The sequence below is a fragment of the Gymnoscopelus microlampas genome (genome assembly GCF_963454915.1).
Source record: "Gymnoscopelus microlampas genome assembly, chromosome: 8".
Classification (NCBI taxonomy): Eukaryota; Metazoa; Chordata; class Actinopteri; order Myctophiformes; family Myctophidae; genus Gymnoscopelus; species Gymnoscopelus microlampas.
Window position 1 is genome coordinate 44163386 of NC_139945.1, and position 16393 is coordinate 44179778.

General features: G+C 44.3%; 1 protein-coding gene across 5 annotated transcripts in view; it reads right to left on the bottom strand.

The window, feature by feature from the left end:
- The window catches only part of robo2 (roundabout, axon guidance receptor, homolog 2), a 198595-nt gene that overhangs the window by 62513 nt on the left and 119689 nt on the right, over positions 1 to 16393 (bottom strand). For all 5 annotated transcript variants that reach the window (XM_084065109.1, XM_084065107.1, XM_084065108.1 and 2 more), the window contains exons 3-6: positions 12867 to 13024; positions 12375 to 12495; positions 11646 to 11784; positions 860 to 996 (exon numbers count right to left, since the gene is read on the bottom strand). In XM_084065109.1, coding sequence (XP_083921235.1) covers positions 860 to 996; positions 11646 to 11784; positions 12375 to 12495; positions 12867 to 13024 — 555 coding nt within the window. The remainder of the gene's footprint in view (positions 1 to 859; positions 997 to 11645; positions 11785 to 12374; positions 12496 to 12866; positions 13025 to 16393) is intronic.

Here is a 16393-nt window from a genome sequence, read left to right on the forward strand (position 1 = left end):
AAAACTACAGTTCTACAGGTGGTGTGTGTTTGTAGTAGCATGGTGTGTATTCATTGGTAGCGCTGATGCATAGAGCAACTGAACGTCAGAGAGAGAGAGAGGAGAGAGAAAGAGAGGGAGAGATATTCCTGGTGCTAGATATCGTATTCCAGTATTATGAGTATAATTAGACTAAAGTGATCTAGTAGGGAGGATACATTCTGCAGGTGAGACTCAACACCATATTCAAAGGTGTTGGCACAAGTAGTGACCATTTCCCTGTATGAACATGTCTCCCCTCTCTTCCAAGGTCTCAACCAAGACCTGAGCCTCTGTTCTGAAAAAAAGCAGGTTTCGCGTAAATCCCAGTATTTAAAAGGGCTGAAAATTGAAGTCAGCCCTTAACTTGCTGTGTGGCATTAAAGCGCTCCACAGAGACCTTGAATGCTCAGATTTAATAGGCAGAAGAGTAGCGCGCAAGAGAGAGAAGATTATGGTTAGAATGTTTTTATTAACCTTGCAAACCTCAAGCACAGGCCTGTCGGTGTGCACCAGTAAACTGTGAAATGGCTTTACTGCTGACTGGGTGGTTACAGCGTGGCTACCCAACCGCCTTGAGGGGGGGTGGCGGTGGGGGGTGGAGGCAATGTGTGTCGATGCTGCACTTGAAAGTGTAAATAATTAAATGTATTCATAGACTGACTGTCCACATCTCTCTCAGCTTAGAGAGTCAGCACTACTGGACTTCCAGGCTTCATAGGTTATACTGTTCGTCAGGGTCGCACAGTATTCAACGATGAGCTCAATGGTCCATGATGACACCTTTGTGTTGGCTGTTCTGTGAGCTAAATGTGAAAGAACAGTATGGTGCATTTCGTACCTCGGACAGTAAGCGTGGCGGATGCCTCCAGCTTGCCCACACGGTTTTCTGCCACACAGGTGAACGTGCCTTCATCGCTGGTTGAGGCCTTCTTAACCCTGAGCACGTAGTCCTCCTTATCGTACTTGATCTCATACCTGCCAACAGGGAAACAATAGCGTGAGATTTGGGATGTCAGTATCTGTCTGTATCTACAGCATCAAATTGCAGATGTTACAACATTCTGATAAGAATTTGACCCACTGGCGAAATTGGATGTGCTGGTAGTAAAGCTATGCATGTTAAGGTATCTGGCAGCCACCATGCATTACCTCCCTGAGAGGTAAACAGTGTTTAGAAACCAAACCGTTCATTTTGACAAAGGGAGATTGGAAGAAGGTGGATCAATTATTTAGCAATGACACGCAGTACAGGGAGAGGCGTGCTCTCAACTGGAACCCCCAAACTCTTCCAATATTCATGAGACGTTCCTTTGTGTGTGTGTGTGTGTGTGTGTGTGTGTGTGTGTGTGTGTGTGTGTGTGTGTGTGTGTGTGTGTGTGTGTGTGTGTGAGAGCATAATGCACTGTATCTTCACGGTGCTACACAATGAAAAAAGTACTTTGCCTGACAGAGTAACTATAGACCTGCTACATTGGCTTAATGCCTGTAACTATGACCCCATATTTTTTGGGGAACCCAAATGTTCCCACACAGGCAAATGCACTCATTTTGGAGTGGGGATCAAATTTATGATAATTTACCACTGACATCTTGGCTGAAACAAGGGCACGCATTGAGGTTGTGATATTCCCACCATATAATGCAATACGTGTGTTTGTGTGTTGTGTTTGTGTCACTTGGGAGGAGTGGAGACAAAGAAAGAAAGAACAAAATAAGCATCAACCTAAAATCCATTTACTGTTCTGTTCAATATTATCATAATTAGCTTTTAACACTGTATCACCATAACATTTTTTTAAATGAGTATCACAGTTAGCGGTATATTCTAATATGTATGCATGTCTAAGGAGTGCTATAGTAGCAGGGTGTGATGTTAGATTGGTGAGTTGTTCTGGCTTGTAATTAGAAGGGTTTTGCTGGCATGGCAATGTGTGAGGGGTGCGTTGGTGGGGGGAGGGGGGGTCGTGGTGGTATGAGGTTTGGGGTGTCTGATGGCAGTCTGACAGCCAGACAACAGTCTGCTGTCCACAGTCTGTCACTCCACACAATGAGAGAACAGACTGGTGAGGCAGAGACAGAGAGGAGGAGAGATAAGAGTCTTCACACCATTCCGTCTTCAAACACGAATGGCTTTCCTCAAACCATGTTGAATTTAAACACAATACGATTATGTGTATAATGCAGGGGAAGTTAACCGTCTCCCAGTAGCTCAGCAAGGTGAGGACGTCTTGTGTGAACAATGGACTAAAGTCAATGTTTTCTAAAGGTACTAGGCTGTACAGTAACACAAGGCTATGGTCCATTTCCCCTGCACTGGAAAGGACCCCACCGCTCTACCATCAGGTGTACTGATGGCTGTGTGCCACTGGCAGCTGCAAAACTAATCTGTCCCGTCTCCCCGTGTCTCACTTTTTCCCCCCCTGTGTTATGACATTTCCTGAGCAAGCGTTCAAAGGTAGCTTTATTGAAGTGCATTCCTCAACTCAGTTCCACCTCTCCACACAGGTACTTAAAGAGCCATAATGATTATTTGACTGAGTCATGATTAAATACTTTGTTGTAGAGAAAAGGGGATGTACAGTACAGTTCAGGTAATGGTGGGGCAGAGAATAATGCTTTTATTGTTTGAAAATGGCTGGCGGCATCCACAGGAGTGACACAGCACCTTTTTCAGACCAGCCCGCTGTCTTGTAGCAAACAACACAATCTAATGAAGAGAGTGCATCTTCACAGACTATGGCCCTCAGGCCATAGTCTAATTGTCTAGAGGTCTAATGAATCACTTACGCTCTCTTTTATAGTTTGGCTATTTGTTGCAATGTGACATGTTGTGAGCTTGTAGAGATCATTTCAAAACGTTTTGAAAGATCTTGAATTTGGAAAAAATATATATTTTGACATCCCCAAAACAGAGATGCAGGGTTAATGTGGTTAAGACTTTGCCAAAAAATTATGATGCTTTTTTAGGATAATAACACATATTTTTGACACCACTGTACAACAAAAAAAACTATATTACGGTAGGATTTAAAGGGGCTACACTTTTTTTTTTTGGGGGGGGGGGGTATTTTTTGGGCTCCCTAGTGTCTCTTGTACCCCCATTTTTTTTTTTTTTTAACATTCAGTCATTCATTCTCATTTCAGAGATTTTCATAATGGGCGTGTCTGAACAGGCCATCTCAGTTGCATTTCTGCCCATGTAGAATTGACAGAATTGCTCAGTAGCACCCCTCTGCCCAAAAGGACGTTTTGGTATTGCAGCTGAAAGTGCTTTATAAGCCAGAGAGAAGTTAGTTGGAATGAGTATATCTGAGGCTTGATTTAGGCTCAAACCTTTTGAAAAACGTTTGAGGGACATAAACAATATGATATTAAATATTATTATTATTTTTTAAATTCATGGTGTAGACCCTTTAACATAAATATTCTATACCCCTGGATGGCATATAGAGGAGATGGAGTCAGCAGGAGGAGTGAAAGTGACAGGTTAGGCTTCGGAGGAGACCCTGCCCACAGGGCCACAAATACCCATTGTCATCACTGTTAGTCAGCCATACCATTCTGACAGGTTCCCACAGTCTGATACATGTTGCACGGCCATGCCCTCGCAGTAGGCAGGGCACACGTAGCACATAATACCAGACAACATGTGCATTGTTCTTTGGTCCTGTCTCCGTCAGTCTTCCAAAAAAAGGACCTCAGGCTGCCGCATAACTTATTAGAGGCAAACCTGAGCCCAATCAATCTGTAATCAGCTTCCTATTTTGAATCAGCTTAGATGACAGGAGGGGTGGAAAAACTCTGGGATAAGAGGTAGTTGTGGCCACACACACACACACACACACACACACACACACACACACACATATAAATACACACAAGCGAGGGGAACAGTAGCTCTTTCTTGTAGCGGGCTTGGGGTAGGGCTCTGTTCCCCATTAGAGTAGGAATGTAATTACACATGTAATATGGACGGGTTGTGGAAAGAATCGGAGAGCCAAGTTCACTCTAGTGGCCTCTCCCTCCATCTTAACCCGGGGAACACACGCAGACACATACATGCACACACACATGCACACACAGATTACAACATATGCAATCATACAGTATACTGTAGATCATGCCCACACACATACTGTAATGGGAGCAGGGCAGGCACTTGCTTATGCAGTTAGATGTGGAGTGATGAGAATGTAAGCATCATTTCTCTGCCTTGTTGATTAACCACATTAATCGGGGCCTCCCTATTTTGAGCATGTCATTATGGGCAAAGGTTTTCAAAATATTAATGAATTAATGAAGCTCACAACATGTTGCATCGTGATGCTATCTGTCGTAAGACAAAGCATATAGGTCTTAAGTACTGTAGTTAAGTGCATGCAATGCACAGGGCAATGCATTTAGTTCAATCTTTACAAAACAAACTTTTAAAAGCACTACAACTTAAATCCTTGAGTTCATCTCAGGGAGAGAGATCCCTCCATCTGTCATACTGTATGAGCACATAATCACCCGAGTCTCACCCAAAGACAAGTGCCAACTGACTGAACCTGAGAGCACCTTATCTCTTAGGATAGATTGAGTGTGTGTGTGTGTGTGTGTGTGTGTGTGTGTGTGTGTGTGTGTGTGTGTGTGTGTGTGTGTGTGTGTGTGTGTGTGTGTGTGCGCGCGCAGTATACTGTATATACTGTTCGCAGAAAAATGACTCAGCCCGAGTAGATCTTATCTGCCTTACCTCTCTGTGCACAGGACTGCAACTGTGCATGTGTGCATGTGTGTGTGTGTGTGTATGTGTGCGTGTGTGCGTGTGTGCGTGCGTGCGTGCGTGCGTGCGTGCGTGCGTGCGTGCGTGCGTGCGTGCGTGTGTCGGACTCCACATATGGGACCAATGCCAGTTCACACTCCAGTCTGACGCATCTGAGACAAAGTCCCCTCTCTGCTCTGATTCAGCCTGAAAGCCTGATCCTGTTTCACGCCACCTGACTGCCACTTCACCTCAGCCTGATCAAAGGAGCAGGAACCTAACTGCCCAGGCCCTATCAACCATAGGAGGGAATCAATTAAGCGCCGTTATCGCCTCTCATTCAGCCTGCTCAGGGCCCACAGCCAGAGCATCACCCCCCCCCCCCCCCCCTGATTCTCCTCTGAAGCCAGGGTGGTGGCACCTCTTCAGCCAGAATGAGCCATTTATCACATTATGCCCTTGCTGATCAAAGATCAGCTTGGCACCATTACAATCAAGGCGGTTAGGTTGGGGGTTTATGGAGGGTAAGCTGATCCTAAATCTGTCTCTTACTTTAGCGAGTTCAGAGCAGGGGCTCCATGGTAACAGTGACAGTAGAAGAGACTTTAGTTAGACAGAGCGGTTTGGATCAGATGCTGGTGATCTACTGGGAGATGTTGCAGATAGCAAGAAGTAAGGAACAGCAAAGTACAGCACACTGGCATATGACTGGAAGCTTGTGTCTCTGTCAGTGTGTGTGTGTGTGTGTGTGTGTGTGTGTGTGTGTGTGTGTGTGTGTGTGTGTGTGTGCGTGCGTGCGTGCGTGCGTGCGTGCGTGCGTGCGTGCGTGCGTGTGCGTGTGCGTGTGCGCGCGCGCGCGCGCGCGTGCGTGCGTGCGTGAGGATCAAAGGGTGTGGAAATGTTGCAGATACAGTACAGCAAGAAGTAACACTAGCAGATGCCTGGAAGCTTGTGTGTACAGTATGTCTGTCAGTAAGTGTGTGTGTGTGTGCGTGTGCGAGAGGATCAAAGTGTGTGCAAACACCTTCACAATTGCTTTTTCAATATAGCAAATGAGAGACACAGAGTCATGCCACAAATATAGAAAGACACTGGATCCATAATGAATGATCCGCTGTGTATCTGTCTCTAATTAATGCATAGTGTTTTCACGTGTTTTCTTTTGTTTTGCGTTATGTGTTTGATTTTCAGAGCCTGACATTGCTGTTGGCACTCTGTTTCGATACAGCCTAAAAGATAAAAGCCCCCCACTTGCACAATCATGAATACCAGATGTATCCGCTTATATATCAGTGGAAGTAATGGAGACAGGAACCACAGCCTCTCGTCTTTTTTCTGCTGAGTTGCGGAGGTGAGAAATTAATGAAAGTGGATGGTCAGCATAACACAGTCATTCCTGTCAGACTGGCTTTAACAGCTCTCTCAAAAAGAATGACCTACACACCTCTCTAAAACACGCACGCACGCACGCACGCACACACACACACACACACACACACACACACACACACACACACACACACACACACACACACACACACACACACACACACACACACACACACACACACACACACACACACACACACACACACACACGCAATAATTCACACTCACATGCACACACACATAAACAGCCATGAAGGCAACACACACACTACACACTTGCATGGCCGCACACTCACATGTGCGTGCATATGCACACACACACTTGCACAGCCGAACACTCAAATGCGCGCGCACACACACACACACACACACACACACACACACACACACACACACACACACACACACACACACACACACACACACACACACACACACACACACACACACACACACACACACGGAAAAGAGTGAGAAAGAAAGGCTTTTCACTGAGGTGGTGTGCGGTGCAGGGGCTGTGTTTCTGGGGTCACGGGGGACAGAGGACCTGCATACAGATGGACTGCTAGAGCAAAGGGGCTCAGATAAGGAGCCCAGGAGGGCATGCTGGGGCCAGAGGAAAGGAGGGAGGGAGAGAAAGACCAAAGGAAAGAAAAAGATTTGGCCCACACACAGAGCTGGTTGGCAGTAGGAGATAACACACACTGGCCAAGCCTTTTCTATTCACTGGGATTTATTGACTGCTGCGGGGTCTCCCTTCTGGACACCTAGAGGTCTCTGGTGCTCGCCTCCTGGCTCTCCAACATGAAAAGCCAATTCTATGCTTTCTCTATGATTTTTGATTTCCACTTAATCCATACAGAAGCAGCTGGCTCGATACCACCAACCCTAAAGAAGTTATTTCAATCACGGCTAGGTTGAAAATGAACACAGCTGTGCAGAGTGGGAATTCAGTCGGACCAAGCTCCATATTTGGTAGATCAGTCGTATGGTACTGGGTACCGCGCAGGGTACTCTGACAGCGGCTACAGCGGGTACTGCATAAACGGGTGGGACACGCATTCCCAACTTGCATCGTTCCCGAGTACGTCAGTGCCCATTTATAAATTACATTATATTACATTACAGTCATTTAGCAGACGCCTTTATCCAAAGCATCTTACAATAAGTGCATTCAACATAGGTAGGGAACGAAACTACTAATCACCAGAAGTCTTAAGTGCATTTCCTGCAAAAACAAGCAACCAAGAGTATACCTAGCACTAAGGTAAAAGTGCTATATATCAGCTACCTACTTTCTTAAACAGATGAGACAAAATAGCAAAATCAAATGAGCACGAGCTAATACAAAAATCACACCCTGTGTGAAGGAAGCGGTGCCTTTGGGGCGGGCCTTAACTCATTTCAGTTCGTCCCTATTGGTGGTCTGAGTCCACTTACCAAATTTGTACTTGGTAGCATGCTGCAAACTGGAATGATGGCTGTTTAAAGCCCAGCCAATGGGCAGACAGAGGGGGCGGGGCTTAAGTAATGACAGTTAGTCCCTATTGCTGGCTTTAGTCCATGTCCAAAATTTGTACTCCATAGCATGCTGCGAACTTGAGTTATGGCTGTTTGAAGGCCAGCCAATGGGAAGACAGAGGGGGCGGGGCTTCAGCAATTCATGCTGGTCCCTATTGGTGGTCTAAGTCCACATACCAAATGTGGACTTGCTGGCATGCTGCAAACTGGAGTTAAAGCTGTTTAAAATCCCGTGCTCATCCCGTGCTCATACGGGCGCTGGGGGTCCCTGGACCCCTCTTTGATAACGTCATCAATTCATGCTCGTCCCTATTGGTGGTCTAAGTCCACATACCAAATTTGGACTTGGTGGCATGCTGCAAACTGAAGTTATAGCTGTTTGCTTCTTTGCCGTGCTCATCCCGTGCTCAAACAAACGGCCCGTGCTCAAACAAACGGACGGACACGCAGACAGAGTCAAACGTAGAGCGGTTGGCACCGCTAAAAAGTGTATCGACTAAACAAGATCCAATAAAACATACAACAATAAAACAAGAGTTCGTACAACTAGTTAACAACAAGTAAGCCAGACAAAGAGGAAGGGTAGTGTTTCCTGAAGAGGTGGGTTTTCAGCCTGCGGCGAAAGATGGGCAGTGACTCTGCTGTCCTGACATCAGTGGGAAGTTCATTCCACCACTGTGGGGCCAGAACAGAAAAAAGTGGTGACCGTGTCGATCGACCAGAAGGACCCTTGAGTGACGGGGCAATCAGTCGCCCCGAGGTGGCAGACCGAAGTGGTCGGGCAGGGGTGTAGGCATCGACCATAGCCCGGAGGTAAGAAGGAGAATAAATGACCCATTTATTCTTATAACTAACATTATAAGTACTGTGGTAACAGGTACCATACTGTACTGGGTAATCTAACAGATACAGCGAGTACTCTGACAACAGGAACAATAAGTATTGCATAACCGGGTGGGGCATGCATACCTAACTTCGTCATATCGTCATAGACTTCATTCCCAACTGACGTGGTCCCCAAATCAGACGGTACTCAAAGTGCACCAGTTTATTTTTAACGATTTCTCATATCTCGTTTTCAGAGTAATGCTAAATATAGACATTTTTATAGAAGATAAGATACACCTTTATTCATGAGGACAAATTATACATGCCAAATATTGAAATGCCCCTACAAGATTATTTAATTAAGTATATTAGGCTATTTAAAAATACAGGAAAAAAATATATTGGTGCATAATGTGTTAAAGTGTAAATAGTGTTTTTTCCCCCATGTGTGCTAGTGTAGCCAAGTCTGAATGGCATCTGAACTTATTATTCATTAATTCATAATTATTGGCATCTTTATTTATTATAAAAGTCAAAACCTTTGTAAATGAGGGTTCATTCCTCAATGGTTGCTCAAGGTGAAATAAAGGTTGATGATGATGATGATGATGTCTCCAACCATCGCCTAAGGTCACTTCAATATATCAGTGAATTGTTTAGTGAATTATAAAACTACAGCAATCAGTTGTCAATTACAGTATTTTCACAGGCACAGCATACCCCAGTGTGATGGCATCTACATCCAGGTAACAGTACACCACCGTACTTAAATCAAAACAGCTTTTCCGTATTTCCTGTTCTATACCACAGACCCTGGTGCCAGTTCTATACCACAGACCATGGTGCCAGTGCCATCCTGGTAATGTCTGTGTACTCTGTGTGTGCGTGTGCGTGTGTGTGTGTGTGTGTGTGTGTGTGTGTTTACCAGGGAGGCTACTAGAGCCACTGAGCACATTAAAGACCTGTTTATTCAGCTGAAGCTCTAAGACCCTTCCCCCCTGCATGCAAGTTGCACAGTTCACACACAAACACAATCACGTGCACGCGCACAAACAGGGTAAGGGGGAGCAACAAGGACAAGTAGAAGCTATTTGATGGTAAGGGGGAGGGGTCCCACTAAGTCCCTTTCTTTCTACAGCTTATCATAGTAATAAGGACAGTATAACCTTTTCGGATGAAGAGTAAGTAGACACCCCTTCCCACCGCACCCACAAGTGTCTGATCTTTAGGGGTCTTTCACTCCCTTTCCCCAGGGGAGCTTACAGCCAAATGTCACAGCGTGTGTTGGTAGCATATTTGTTAAACTGTAAAATCCTGATTGTTAAATTAACTCGGACAGTGTACAAATGTAACCAAATGGACCCATAAGGGCTACAAATGAGAGACAGTCCTGCTACATATTGGATACTGTGGATTTTAATGTGTAAATATTAACGCTCTTAATAAGGGTAATTGTAAACTAAAAACATGTCATTTCGCACAGTTCCTGCATTTGTGAATATTATTAACTGAAGGAAGAGAAAGTACAAACAACATACATCAACATGGGAGGTATTTCCTACGACACCACAACAAAGACAGCTGAAAATGTCATAATTTTAATATCACACTCTTCATGCATGCCATCGACTTCAGAGAAAAAATTAAGTGCCAATAAAGACAGCAAAGAAAACTAGAGTCCCTGCATTTTAATTGCAAGCACTGTGATACTGATCGTTCAATAATTTGGCTGCCTTTGTTACTAAGGTTCATTACTCGTTCTACTGCCAAACACAACTGTGCTTCAAAGGGATAATACAGAAAGCATCGACGCAAGCAAGCAAGAGTCATCCTCCTCTGTTGTAATTACAAGTGTGCTAATTAGCAAACAAAAATTAGCTGCGCATCTCAGTTCCTGAGCCAACTCAATATCAAAGACATACAGTAAGTGAACTAGTTTTTTTTCCTTCTTTGGTGTGTGTTTGGTTTGGCACAGGAGGACTCATGTGCCACTGCCCAGTGCCCACTGAACCGAATCCAATCAGATACAAATAACCCGCCCACAGTCGGATCTAATGCAAGCGGTGAAAAAGGCATGCGTGCGTGCCGCGTGTGCTTCGTGTAGTGATGCAATCGGTGTATGAGTAAGTTGCTGGCCAGGACACAGCACCAGTCTCTTTGATGCCCAGACGTTGACAATGACACCTCTGTTGACTGCGAATCACGGTGGTGCAACAGGAGCAGCATGGACAACATCATCAGTGTCGGTGGTTTCTCACAGGAAGTGAGACAGACTGGCAGGCAGCGTGTTGGATTACAGCACACACAGCTTTTCTGTCACAAAACACAAGTTTGTGTGTGGGGTGTGTGTGTGGGTGAGATGTCAGTGAGGTTAAGTAGGGTGAATGGGGTTAATGTGTATGCGAAGGGGATATTATCCTCCAGGTTTCTGAGGTGTCTGTGCCAAGGACCCACCTGCACAGCTGCACCTGCACACAGAGTCTGGTCAGGTCCCGTCAGCTGGCTCTCTGTCACAACCTCCCCCCTCCCTCCCCGAATCACCTCTGTCTCTGTCTGTCTTCCAAATTGCCTCAGTTGGGGTTTTTTTTTGCTGACTTTCTCAGCATCTGCCTTCCAGCCTGTTTGTGTCTGCACTTCCCCAATGGTTCTGTCAGTCTCCATGTGTGTCTGTCTGTCTGTCAATTTTGCTGCTGCGTCCTACCTCCCCACTAGATTGATAATGTGGTTGTCTCCTCGCGGACGCCTTTCTTGAAATGTGTCACTATGTATAATCTTTGCCTCTGCCCCTTCGTGTCCGAGTGGTCTGCAGAGACACCCCGGGGGGTCGAGCAGGGGTGGGCCAGCATGTGCAATGCACTGTGTGTCGTGGACAGCCTAATAGGGCGGTTTAATGCCCGTTGGCAAGCAGGGCCAGGTGAGAGCTGGCAGTGTGAGTTATCATCAAGCTGCATCACACACTCACAGTGACACTGATCACTCTGCAGCATCGCTCAGTATAAAATACTACCTGGCACATCAGCAGCACCACACACCTCTCTCTCTCTCTCTCTCTCTCTCTCTCTCTCTCACATCCTGAGGGGAAACGGTACAGTGAGGATCATGATATCAAGAATTAAAAACTGTGTCTGTAGAGTTTATTTACCTCCCACGAGGTACATCGACGTCATCCTTCCTCCAACGGACGTTGGGCTGAGGGTCCCCCTGTACCTGGCAGCGAAACTCCACCGTCTCCTCCTCCAGAACCACCTGATTGATGGGCCGTCGCAGGAAGGTGGGCCGCTCTGCAGGGTGGATGAAGGGGACAGTCACTGAAACGCTTTGCTCACATAGGACATTTCAAACATGATGTGCCATTAGTATTATAATAATAAATTAAAAGATAGATGCGTTCATAGAGGTAATCCATGCATGCAATACGCACATGACAGAAATATAATAGACCAAGAGAATACAGCAATATGTGTTGTGTTTTCAAACAGCAAGGAAAATGTTCAAGTATGAGCCATTGTTATTATAGTTATCTAAAACTAACAAAATAACAAAAAATAGAACTGAAAAAAAAAAAAAAAAAAACATTTTAGTTAAAAGAAATAAAAACTAAAACGATAACCAACTGAAACTATAACTAACTGAAGCTGTATTGTGTGTTTGCAAAACAAACTAAAATCACAGAGAAAATGTCCTTAGTGAAGAAAGATATGATAATGATATGTGTACTGTACATTGTGCATTGTCAATAAACAAATCATTATAAAAAATAAATTGTCCTTAGTTTTAAAAACGTCAAAACGAAATTAAAATAAAAAGGAATGAAAAAAACTATAAAACCTTGGTGTGAGCACATGTGCTGCACAAGTATCTTGGAGCTTACCAAACACTGTGACTTGTGCCGTTTCACTGTCCCGTTCTCCCACCATGTTCGTACCCACACAGATGTACATGCCAGCATCACTCTTCCTGGTGTTGGAGATCATCAGCTTTCCTCCACGAATCTAGGGGCGAGAAACATTCCTCCATCAAAAACGCACACAATTCCTCAGCTGTTTTCAAAAGTTTTGTACAAAATAGCCTCTGTAACACTAATATTACAAAAACATTGAAAATAGCCCATCTACAAGCTCACAACATCATCAAGCTTTTAATGAGAATGCCAGGTTGAAAAGTGGTTACAATATATATTTTTATGGTATCGAATTTGAGTACCGATAAAGTAAATTGAAAGATTATACACAACGTTTTGTACAGTTGTATATTTAGCAATAATAATGTGTGGTTGTAACCACTGGCCTAAACCAATACAGAGCTGCATGCCAATCACAGTAACATTATATCAGTCACCCTCGTTATTCAGGCTAGTACTCACCGTGACTCTGTCATCCTTGTCATCGATGCGTACTTTGTCCTTCTTCCAGTAGATGGTGGGTTCAGGGTGACCTCTGGGAGGGACACACTCCAGGATGGCTGGTTCTCCTGCAGCCACCACTACGTCTGTAGGGTTTTGTCTGAAGTCATCTCGCAACACTGAGGGGAAAACAAGAGGAACCGGGGTTAGCGAGAGCACCGTGACCAAACTATTAATCCTACTGCAGAAATTTTGCAGGTTATGGTTCAGCTTTCCTTCTTGAAAACATCTAATTATTGAAACTTGTTGTCGTCCGTATGTAGTGGGTGTATGCAGTCTTCATCCTGGCTATTTAAATGCGATGTGTGTTTTCATCTGACTGGGCTAGCACAAGTAAAAGCTAATTGGTGCTAATGGAGGTCCCTATGGAGGTAGTAGAACAAACACAGACCGAATGCCCTGAAGCTTGGTGTCACTCACATGTGAGAGCTTAGAGGGGTGCAATGTGCTCAGCACTGTTGGCACACACAAAATCACGGTGGGGCGCACGCACGCACGTGCACACACGCACAAAACACACAAAACCAGTGGGTGGTCTGCCAAACAACTGCTGCCTTGTATCTAATCACCCTCAGGTAGGCCTTTCATCACAAAGATAGCCTCTCACCCTGTCTAGTGTTTAGTCAAACACAACACCAGCTCATTATCAAACATGGAGAGGTGTTGTCTCTCGCATGCACGCACACATACACACACACCACATTTAGTAAATAGTGTAAAAACAGTCTTATTTTTATAAATAAAAAACTCAATTTCTAAATTACTCCAAGCGTCTTTTTATTATGCTCTTTTCATATCAGCACATGTCGGACAACATAAACACAGATACTGATATATCTGTGATAGCAAATATATCAGTCGGCCTACATAAAGCCTTCAGGTAAAAGGAAAAAGGAACAAACAGACATGCAGACCACAGGTCTAGTTCAGGGAAAGCAGTTACTCACTCGTCACCTCAATGTAAAAAGCTATTTATTAGAAACAGGCTTTTAGTTGTTTATAATAAAAAACATTTTGCATTGAGGCATAAAGCCCATAGAACAATAAAATGAACTTGAGACAGATGCGCTTTCACAACAATAATGAATTATCCCATATCTTGTGTGCGGTTTTACAGCCAGAAATGTGGACTTGATTCTAGCTGTGGCTCAGGCAGGGTGCACTCAAACAGACTATTCTAGGTTTGATCTGAAGTGGGGGAAAAAATCCATGATTTTCCATGGTGGGAAATTGTGGCGCGCTGGTGTGTGTCCATCCATGCCTGAGTGAGGGACGCATGAATCCTCTGAAGGATGAAAGCAGAGAGTGGGCTTGTTGGAGGATGTTTGAAGATATTTGAGGAAGGCTAAATTAAGGGCAGCACCACAGGTCTTTATGTAAATTCAACGTGGCAAAGGGGAGGTAAGGAGAGGGAGCCAGGATTATAGAGGGGATAACAGGTCCCTGCGCTGCAGGTCACTCTCATCTTCTCTCTCTCTCTCTCTCTCTCTCTCTCTCGCTCTCTCTCTTTCACTCTCTACCTCTCTCTTCTTTTTTCCATTTCTCTAGCGAAGCTGCACAGCCATTGTGCACTTATTTATTTATTTAGTCCAAGGGGTGGGGGGAGAGCAGGATAGAGGAAGCTTTCAACCCAATTATCCTGGGGGATACGATGGGGAACATAGTGGGACTTTTGTGTGACACAAATTCAAATGAAACCTATGCTCAGGGGAGACAAGAGGGAACACAAAGAGAGCTACGACGGAGGGAGAGAGAGAGAGAGACAAAGAGAGAGACAGAGGTGGAGGAAGAAGGAAGGCTCTCTCATGCAGGGATGTCCTCTAATCTAATGAGCTGAGCCAGGAAAAGAACCAGCTCTGTAGTGGTGGACCCTCTAGCCAGGGTGGGCAAAGCGGCTGACCACTGCTGGGATTCATGTATTTGCATCACAAACAGGACTCCTGCTGTCTAAAAACATAGCCAGGTTTAGACCAGATGCACCCTGTTGTTACTCTGCCTGAGTATTGGTTTAATTGTTCCCTTGCATTCATTGGTGATAGCACCCATGGGATTTGACCATTTCCTTTCAAACAGGGAACAACAAAAGAAACATGCATTATCTGTAATTAATGTCCTGTTTTCTGTGATATTGGACTGTGTGTCACAGTAAAAGCCCCCCCCCCCCATCATCTAATTAATACACAAACACAGAGTGGCCTCACACTAAAGTAATAAAAATGAGCACTTGTTGAGGACTGAACACTGGGTCACAAGCAGCTACGAGCAAACAAACAGATGCATTACTGGTGATGGTATTATGCTCTATATATTGGTGCTGGGTTTCGCTAATGCCAGGACAATTATTTGAACAGATACACTTACAGATCAGATGAGGGAAGAGCAAATCCAAACACACTACAGTGTATTCTATTCTAATCACGACTGTTATGAATTCAAGGCAATGTTTCTAGAATTTATGATAACAACCCCAACTGCATCCCTTGTAGATCAGCTATTTGTGGTGAGAGACACCGTTATGCAACTAAGTAAAAATCTGTTGTACAAAAAAATATGTTGTACAGCAGGTGGGTTGCACCGACAAGGATTAAGTGCTAAAACTGTTTAAATCACAGTTTAGCTAATAATCTTGTTGCACAACATTTTAAGGTTGGATTAAATCTAACCTATGTTTAATTTATATTTCACTTTAAACAAAGATACATTTTAATCAGGTTGCATCAAAGTTCTAGACTGATATTTATGCCATAATCAACGTCATTCATTCTAAACTGTGACTTCAGGTGGTTTAGCTACAGTGGCATTATATTGAAGGTGGATGGAATATCAGAGGAAAATCCCCCACATGAATATAAGGGATAGCCTTAATCACATAACCACGAAAATCAATTTCAAATATATATAATACAAGTTGGGAACGATGTAAATCGGGGACGATGCAAGTTTGAAATGCATGCCCCACTCGGTTATACAATACCAAGTACCCATTGTAAGACTACCCGTCTGTGTCCCTTTCATGCCCATATATGGAGATCTCTGTATCTGTCTGTATCTGTCTGTCTGGCCTAAGGAGCTAGAAGAACAAAAATCCGTAGGGTTTATCCTCTGGGGAGCATGGATGTGCTCAACAAATTCTCTGCAAATCCAGCCAGCAGTTAACAACATACGTATCTTGTTTGGGACCAAAGTATTCGACAGACTGTCCGTCATCGGAATTCTTAGAGCCCTGCCATTAGCCGGGCAAAATATTTCACAGGATTTGTTGTATTGCCTAGTAGGCGGTAAGTTCTCATTTTCCTTACATTTCCGTTTTTTGGTTCACCATTTTGTTCTTCATCACTTTCAAAGTCAATCAATTTGAGGCTAGACTTCTGACTTGCACAGGATGTGCAAGTCTAGCAACTCTTGCAACTCTTGTTTCAGGCTTGCTCCTATGACATGCACGTTTACAGTTTATACCGTCAACATGCACAGCAGTACAGTAATGTACA